This window comes from Nematostella vectensis, chromosome 14, assembly GCF_932526225.1.
Source record: "Nematostella vectensis chromosome 14, jaNemVect1.1, whole genome shotgun sequence".
In the NCBI taxonomy this organism is placed as follows: Eukaryota; Metazoa; Cnidaria; class Anthozoa; order Actiniaria; family Edwardsiidae; genus Nematostella; species Nematostella vectensis.
In genome coordinates, this window is record NC_064047.1 from 4573726 (window position 1) to 4583382 (window position 9657).

General features: G+C 38.3%; 1 protein-coding gene across 1 annotated transcript; it reads left to right on the forward strand.

Annotated features, from left to right (window-relative positions):
* The first annotated feature begins 36 nt into the window (after window positions 1–36).
* Window positions 37–9657, forward strand: LOC5503455 (tyrosine--tRNA ligase, cytoplasmic). Its single transcript, XM_001624480.3, has 19 exons — window positions 37–351; window positions 1714–1860; window positions 2710–2811; window positions 3033–3152; window positions 3227–3310; window positions 3555–3635; window positions 3724–3775; window positions 4237–4277; window positions 4688–4838; window positions 5160–5245; window positions 5329–5379; window positions 5683–5767; window positions 6406–6497; window positions 7005–7056; window positions 7502–7606; window positions 8364–8406; window positions 8676–8776; window positions 8976–9025; window positions 9304–9657. Exons 1-19 carry the CDS (start codon window positions 145–147, stop codon window positions 9409–9411), a joined length of 1758 nt encoding a protein of 585 aa, XP_001624530.3. The 5' UTR covers window positions 37–144; the 3' UTR covers window positions 9412–9657.

Genomic DNA, 9657 nt, shown 5'->3' on the forward strand with positions numbered 1-9657 from the left:
CTGTGGAGAGAGGCTAAGGCCAGGCATGTGTGGTCACTCAGCCCGGTGAAAAAGAAATCTAAATATTCCGGTAAAACAAGGAAAATATTTCCTTTTGTCCCTTTCCCCAACAAGTACTTAATCTTTAAATAGTCTCATCATTTTATGTTGAGAAGTGCTTCACGAGCTTGTCATCTTGCTAAAAATCTGATCTCCCTGGACTTGAGATCGTCGTCCAGTTTACGATTTTCTGGATCCATTCGGAGGAAGTTGAGACTTTCGACCACGAGTGTTGTAAACATGGCTTCTGCCGAGCCGGACTCCACCTTGACTCCGGAGCAAAAACACCAGCTGATTACAAGGAACCTCCAGGTATTGTCTACCCTTGATCTACTTTTATTGTTAGGTTACACAATGGCCTTGAAATAAGGTTACATAAAGATATTTGGTTTAGCAAAATTGTTGTGTTTCCCACGTGTTTTTTAGAGAGATCGATTGATTTATTTTAAAATCACGTAGTTTAAAATTCTCCCGTATACATATCTATTTTTATACCTTCAAATTTTTATCAAACGTCTTTTTTCAAAATATCTTCCTTAATCTATGACTCTATTTCACATCTCAAAAATGTACTAAAGCCTGTTCCAGTATGTCCTAAAGATGATGCAATCAAGAAGTTACTGTATTTCTCAAATTAACACGAATTGTTAACAGTAATAACAGAAAAATCTGTGATAGAAATTTCTAAATTAATATAATAAAATATTTAAAAAAACTGCAACAATATAGGTTGATTGTATGTACTGTTATCATGTCAACAAGTTTTACATAAAATTGCCAACTCAGCATATTTGGATGATGATCATTTGATTGTAGTAATATTATTTTTTTCGGGGTCCAGTACCCATCAAATCAAGTGCTTTGATTGGCTTTTGTGAGGTCCGGTACCCTACTGTCCAGACCCCCGATACCGAACTGCTCACCTCCAAAGCTTGAAATAGTGAATTGATTTGTAAAATGACCATCGAAAACTGAATATTTACTCGCCAGGTTATAGATCTTCACACTAAAACAGCATTTTGACATTTTATCTAAAATCATTGACCTTACAGAAAATCAGCTTCAAACTCCCTGTGTTTTGACAATTTCCCACCATAATGATTTTGCAATGCGCGCAACAATTTCAAGTTTCTGAAAGTTTATTTGGGATAAAAAAAAAGGCAGCAAATCATCTTTTCGTACGAAGAAAAACGACAAATTACTCTAGGAATTTACAGTCTGCATAACCAGCTTAACGTATACACATTCAAGATAATTTCTTTAGTGAATATATCTTATCATCTTGGCCTTCGGCCTTGGTCAGTATTTTCAAGACCTCGGTCACTGTATTTCACAATACGGACCTCCCAGCTGGTAAATAACATATGTAGTTGATGGTGATGATATGCTGGTAGTAGAAATGATCATGTGATGATAAAAACATTAAAAGGTGCTGATTCTCACCAAAAAAATCATGGTTAGAATATGGTCATGATTATTATGATTATGATAGTGATTGGTGATGGCAATAGCCCATTTTAATATTGTTTGGCCAGCGCTTACTGATGCCAAAATTAGACAATGAAAATTCATAACCAAAAATGTGTGTGTGTGGTTTGGGGTGAGTGATTAGCCTAAGTCAATTTTAGTTTTGATGGCTTGTTGTTGAGAGTTTTATCACCTTATCATTCCCAGGAAGTGATTGGAGATGACAGACTGAAGGTTTTACTCAAGACTCAAAACCTCAAGTTGTACTGGGGCACAGCCACCACAGGGCGCCCACACGTGGCTTACTTTGTGCCTATGACCAAGATTGCAGATTTCTTACATGCTGGCTGTGAGGTAGATATTAATGTGCTGTTGATTGATACTAATGACATTAATAAAAAGTAATGGAATGGAATTAAACATTTTGTTCGACTTGTTCTAAAAGACATGGCTCTACTGTAGCTAGAGGTGTTAATAATCTTGGGAGAAATGTGCTTATTTTTATTTGAGGTTGGTTTAGACAGCACATTTTTTGTGTGCGACATTTGTGTGTCACACACAACTAGTGTCATTAGAATGTTAATGATGATGTGCTTGGCTATGACATAAGAAATGGAAATGTTGCATGGAATTGGTCCCCTTCTAAAGTACTGACAGAAAGTAATGCAACCGAATTTTGCCGAAATTCGCCATATGTTCAGCAATAACATCCCAACACACCTGTAATTTGCCGAAAGTTCAAATTTTGTTTTGCAAGCTCCCGAAATGTCGGTGAATTTTCACCTAAGCAAGAATTTTAGGCAAATGTGGTTCTAGCAGAACTTTGCCGAAATTTCGCCGTTCTAAATTTCAGGTAGACTTATATGTACAGCAGAAATTCCTGAGAATGTACGGACACTAATCTGCGTACTTCAAGCTCAGGACAATTTATTTCACCTTTCTATTCAAACATTGAGCATCAGCCATTTTTTCTCTGGAAGTACATTTGAAAAGCACACACTCATTTACTTTCTAATAGCACTCGCTGGCATAAGACCTAAGATAAAAGAAAATTAGGAGGTCGCATGCAATTTCTAAAATGACATGGATGGAACAGATATTTATCATATACGTACTGCTTTATACAAACCACTTTGTAAATAAAAATTGTGCAGTCTGAATCAGCCACATGATTCTCATGTGGATAGTTCATAATATCTGCAGGTGACTATTCTGCTGGCAGACTTACATGCCTATCTGGACAACTTGAAAGCACCATGGGAATTACTGGAGCATCGTGTGAAGTACTATGAAGAGCTGATTAAGGTGCAGTATTGTATCATTTTGGGTCAATAAAATGACTAAGGTTGAGCAATTATATTTTCTCTGATTGAGGTTGAAGTTTGGATTGGGATGGGGAGGGTGTGAGGGGCTGTCCTAAACACAGTTAAAATAAAATAGCTTACAGTATTACATAGTTTTCGCCTGATTTTTTGTCAAGACCATCATTATGTCTTCACTAACTTATTAATGTATGTTCTTTGTAGGCAATGTTAGAGTCTATCAATGTCCCTCTCGATAAGCTGAAATTTGTTAAAGGCACAGAGTATCAGTTAAACAAGGATTACATCTTAGATGTCTTCAAAATGACTACTATTGCTACTGAGGTATGTCTTACTGGGTTTAAGTGTGTATGGCTAATACAAAAAGGTTATCTTATTTTGTTTCAATGTTCTTACAGCATGACTGTAAGAAGGCTGGTGCTGAAGTTGTGAAACAAGTACAACATCCATTACTTAGTGGCCTCCTCTATCCTGGATTACAGGTATATAATAATAACAATGCTGGTGATGATGGTGTTGCCGTGATAACAACGACAACAATGATTAATAAGTTTATTCAGCTCATTGCAGGAAATAGCTGGATTATGGCATGTGTGCAACATAACATATAAATAATCTAAAATACTTCTACACCACAACATTTAAAATATAGCAGTGTTTGCATTTAGTGATATGTGGGTTTATGCATTTACCATGGTGCTTGAAAATTTTTTTGTTTTATCTAAGGCCCTCGATGAGGAGTACTTGAAAGTAGATGCACAATTTGGAGGTGTAGACCAGAGAAAAATATTTACATTTGCAGAAAAGGTATGATTTTAATGTCCATCCATGGTGGCATCTTATTCACATTGGAATACTGTAATCATGCCATCTGTTTTTAATTTTTATTTTTCAGTACCTTCCGAATTTAGGTTATCAAAAAAGAATTCACCTTATGAATCCAATGGGTAAGTTTTCTTCTATTAAAAAGGAATTAGCAAACATCTTTTGTTTAAGGGGCAAGGTCTTTAGAATGATCAAGAGAATCAGAAATGACATCATGTTGGACTCTTTCAGCTAGGTTTTGCCCCTAATAGCAATGTAGGTGATTTGCACTGAGAAATCTCATGATTTTTGAGTCGTGGCAATACACATGAAAAGAAAAACAGAAATTACTGCTGCTGTCACCCCAGAGGGCAACCAGAATCTTTCTTATATATAGAAACTTTCTGGCTGACGCCACCCAAAAATAGCCTGCGTGCAGCCGGGAATAGAACTATTTCCGGCTGCACGCAGGCTACCCAAAAAAAGACATGCATTTTGTGTAGTCGCTGATTGTTTAGTAAAATTGTGGCCCATGGGAGTTGGCCAAATCCCATATATGTGACAAATCCCATATAGAATAATCCAAACCATTTTTTTTCTCCAGTTCCTGGTCTAACTGGTGGTAAAATGAGCTCTTCGGAGGAGGTATGTTAAATATTGTGCTAATCAACAATGTAAGTAGCCCTTTCACAATTCAAATTCTGAGCAACCTGCCAAACCTTTTAGGGCTTTTGCAAATAAAGAAATAAAAAAATGATTTACTACACAGAGCTATGATAATTCTGTGACGGTCTTACGAAAGTACAGTGTACAGAAAATTAGAGCCAAATTTCCGGCGAAAATACCCAGAATTTCAGATTGAGAAGAATAGATAATTAAATTTTTGGCAAAATTTGACAGATTTCCGTTGCATTACTTTCTGTCAGTACTGTACTTTGAACCTTAATATCAACCTCTGATGCAACTCTAACCAATCACTGCTGTGTGTATATACTGTATAATAAATGTTTGGTGATTTTAAAAGCCCAAAACATTCTTACCAAATTTATCTGCAGGATTCTAAAATAGATATGCTGGATAGTGCATCTGTGGTGAAGAAAAAGGTTAAAAAAGCTTTTTGTGAGGAGGGAAACATTGATGACAATGGCGTACTTGCATTCGCCAAATTTGTCCTTTTTCCCATTCTGGAGCTGAAGAACCAAAAAGGTACAACACTGACTCAGTAAAAGCCTAGATGGTGTCTCTTTTGAGGCAAGAAGGTCGGTTAGATACTGTAACTGGCCAGTGGTTATTACTGTGAGTTTAACAATTTACTTTATTATTATTGCTAACGATTTTTGACACACATGTAATACTAAACCACTTGCTTCCATTGGTCAAATGATAAAATTTTCATCAGAACTACATTCATTTATAAGTGTAATCTAATTTGTTTAAGATAAATTAATTTTTGTTAATTGGAATTCCTCGATTATGTATATGGTTTTACAAAGTATTCAAAATACAGAACAATGCGTTTATTTTCAGAATTTGTTATTGAGAGATCAGAAGAGAATGGAGGAAACCTGGTATTTGCAGACTACAGTACACTAGAGAAAACATTCGCTGAAAAGGTGAGAGCCATTTGTCTTATAACCTGGACCAAAAAGACTGTAACCAATTAAGCTACATATAATAACATCTTCTTTTTTCTCAGGACCTTCATCCTCTTGACCTGAAGAATGGAATTTGTAAATTCCTAGACCAGGTAAATTATGACTTTTTTATTGTATTTGCTTTTCTTTATTTTCTTCCTGTTACTTAAAATTCTGTTGTTTTGTGCTAAATTTTCAATGGCCTAAAAATAAATAAACACCATGCTAAGAGTCGACAGCTACTATTGCTAAAATTTAACACGATTGCGCAAAAGAATTTTGAGCAAAAAGGCAAAAATGGTGATGCATGGAAATTGCTTTGGGCAATCACTTCTGCGTTTGCAGTAACTTGACATTCCTGTGAAAAAGTTACTGTATGGTTTTTGTGATCTAGATTTCTTTTTTCTTGTTTCCAGCTTATGGACCCAGTGAGGAAAAAGTTTGAGCAGCCAGAGTTCCTGAAAATTAAAAACCTTGCCTACCCTCCCCCTAAAAAGACAAGTAAGTGATTATAAGAATATGTTTTAGGTCAGGTTTGGCTTGCTCTCTCTCTAGAGCCTTGGAACGTAGCTTTTTTCAAGCTTAAGAGGAGTTTATTAGCTTGACCTTGACTTGTAAGTGAATGAGGGACATGTGAGGTTATTTTCCCTTTGTTTGTATTGCCTTCATTTGTTCCAGTATATTGCTTGAACCTAGCAGGAGGTTAATGGCATTCAAGCTTAATTTCTATGTGACAGAGATACTTGCTCAGGTTTGATACCAGCTTGGCATTCAAGCTTTATTTCTATGTGACAGAGAGACTTGCTCAGGTTTGATACCAGCTTAAGGTATAGCTGATATCTAGTAAATTCTTAGCAGAGTGTTCCCCATTTCTGATTAAAGATATAATTATTATCATGCTAAAAATTTCAACAGTGACAGAGCAATTCCATAACCACAGGCATACCGGTACAGTGCTGGTTAGTTACATAAATGCTACAAAGATAAAAGTTTGATAGCATCGTGTAGGGCCAAAGCACTTCCCCACCTCTTAGTGAAAGAGTTCATCATGTTAATATTTTGAATGCGACATAGCAACTCAATTTTAACTTTTATTATGCTGGAAACATAATTACAACTCTTGGGTTTTTCTCTTTCAGAGACCAAAGGTGGTGGCAGCGCCAATGCAGAAAGAGCTGTAGATCCCTCCCGTTTGGATCTCCGGGTAGGAAAAGTGGTCTCGGCGAAAAAAGTGAGTGTTATGTACATTGCTTGCACTTTGGACTGAGGTCTAACCTGTGTGATCTTAGAAGTATGACAACTTACCGGTTTTTATGTAACTCCAGGTGAACATATCACAGTTATACGTTCCTAGTGATGGCTACTGGTATCTTACTCTTAGAGAACATATCACAGTTGTACGCTCCTAGTTATGGTCTCCTGGTATCTAATTCTTAGTGAAGATATCACAGTTGTACGCTCCTAGTGATGGACTCCGGGTACCTAACTCCTAGTGAACATATCACATTTGTGCGCTCCTAGTGATGGACTCCTTTCATCTATGCACTCCTTTTGATAGGTTCCTGTGGTCTTGTTTGGATATAGAATTGAGGTTAAAAGTTTTTTTTGGGTATGAAATGTTGGGCTCTAATGGACCCCCTTTAGTCATGTTAAGGGCTGACTACCCCCCCCCCCCCCCCCACCACCACCCCCCCCCCCCCCGGGTACTATACTGAGGCCGTAACGCGTTGTGTTGTAGCATCCGGATGCAGACGCTTTGTATCTGGAGCAAGTGGATGTTGGCGAAGAAGGTAAGAAAGACGTCATCCATGACTTAACGATACAAATCTCAATTCCAGGCTTTCTTCTGACCTCGATACAACGATTATACTCTTAAATAAAGTGACAAACTCCAGTGGCATGTATTCTTCTGTTTAAATATTTCATTTTCTCGCTATCTGTATATGAGGATACATTATTACACACATATTTTTCAATGATAATTATCTTGGAAAAGTTTTACTTAACCAATTAAAAATCAATATTCTAGATTTTGCGCTTCATATCGTAAGATCCAGAACCTTTGGAAAGACACTTCAATTTTACTACACATTTTGATTCCCACAAGGGATGTCGTAGGGAACTCAGGCTCCACTGTCTTATAGGAGCTTGATTAGCTGATTATTACGAAACAAAAGTATGAATACATCAGCTTGAGAGATAATGTGATAACATGTACTCTGTGCTCTTCTTCAGCGCCGCGTACTGTAGTCAGCGGTCTGGCAGAGTACATTTCCCTGGAGGATTTACAAGATCGTATGGTTGTGATGCTGTGCAACCTGAAGCCCGTCAACATGAGAGGTAGATACATCCTCTGGGACCCGATCGGACACACAGGGCGCGCGCGAGAAAGAAAGAGCTCTTTCAGCCTGTTTCTTTCTCGCGCCGCGCTCCCTGTGTGCCTGATCTCCGCGACGCCCTGGGTCCCCGAGGACAGTATGCACATCATTGTCATCAGTTCACTTCCGGAGGGCCGACGGAAACCTCAACTGACAAGAGACAAAAGAATTTATTAAAATCCGAGATATTAAACAGGCCATCCGCTCTAAATTATCAATCAGATCCTCAAAGAAACTTCCAATAAACACACTGCTTTCAATACTTTGAATATTTTTTTGCGTTTTCCATTAAAAATCATCGGATATTGTTACGTAATCCACCGGAAGTAAACTAGTGACAATGCGGCTTTCAAAAGGCATTGTCATCAGTTCACTTCTGGAGGGCCGACGGAAACCTCAACTGACAAGAGACAAAATAATCTATTAAATTCCGAGATATTTAACAGGCCATCCGTTCTAAATTGTCAGTCACATCCTCGAAGAAACAACCAATAGACACGCTGCTAACTTTTACAATTGTGAATTACTTTTTGCGTTTCCGTTAAAATCATCAGAGATTGTTACGTAATCGACCGGAAGTAAACTGGTGACATTCCGCTTTCACTAACTTCCGGTTATTCTTACTAGCCACCTTCATCCACTTTATATTGCATTATTGTGATGTCACCGATTTATTATATATATTAGTATGTTACAGTATATTTCTGTATTTTTAACAGGTGTGAAATCTGAAGCAATGCTTTTGGCAGCTTCTATTATAGGGTAAGTACGATAGAGATTAAGATCTACATGAAGGCAGACTAATTGGCGGATAGAAAGGCTGTCGACTAGATAGACATACATACATACGTACAGACGGACGGACGGACAGACAGATGGTCTGAAGGACGGACAGAGAAACGGGCTAATGGACAGACTAATAGACGGATGTATGGACAGACAGACAGATGGGCAGACGATAAATAAGATCGACAGACACACGGTAGGGAAGAAAGCAGATTAACATGTCATGTTTTTTTTTCTTAATAAAGAGAGGATGGTAAGCGGACTGTGATTCCATTGGACCCTCCAGTTGGTAGCAAGCCTGGGGACCGCGTCGTGGTGGAGGGGTATGGGCATGACGTCATAGGTGGTAAGTGACGTCACGCATTCGGTGCAACCAAGACTGCTTCAAGCGTGAAACTGTATGACTTCATAATCCTTAGGTTGACTCAACTCATTCCATTTTTGAAACGCGCTCTTACGTGTTTACTTCAAAAAGTCATTAAGGTTACATTGGGTAATTTTTGCTTTACCCTGTTCTCTTACACGTTTTACCTCATTATCCACAGCGCCAGATGAACAACTAAACCCCAAGAAGAAAGTATTCGAGACACTCAAGGTACATGCCTTTTTGGGGAAGGTAGTCTAATAAGGTTTTCCACGTTATCGTCAATGGACCAAGTCATGTTTTCCATGGGCCATTGTTTTAAAATTTGGAAACCTGCCATCTTGAATCGAGTTTTACATGAAACCAAGAAAGGAATGTAACTGGTCACCCTACTACCTAGCACGATAAGAAAGTTTGGCCGTCCCATCAAGACCTACCCCCCCCCCCCCCCCTTCCCCACTTCCTGTCCCATTCCTAAAAGTTCGTCCCTGTGTCCCTCATATTTTCAGCCCGACCTGGTTGTGTCTAGCTCTGGTGTAGCCGAGTACAAAGGAAGTCCCTTTGTGACCAGTGTTGGCCAAATCACAGCAATGTTGAAAAACGCACAAATCAGTTGAGACGAGCTGAAAGGCCTACTAATAATGCAGGCTTTTTTCTATGAATTATAGTCTGGAACTTAAAGGGGACAGATCACCCTTTATCCATGATGCATTGCTTTCGCTGCCATTTTACTGTAGAAAGCAATGCACTGTATACTGATAAGGGTGCGCTTGTTACCTCAAGACCCGTTTTCCTGTTTGAATAGTGCTAGCATCGTCCGAAATTGCTTGGTTGACCACAAAATAAAAGCAAATTTTGGCAAG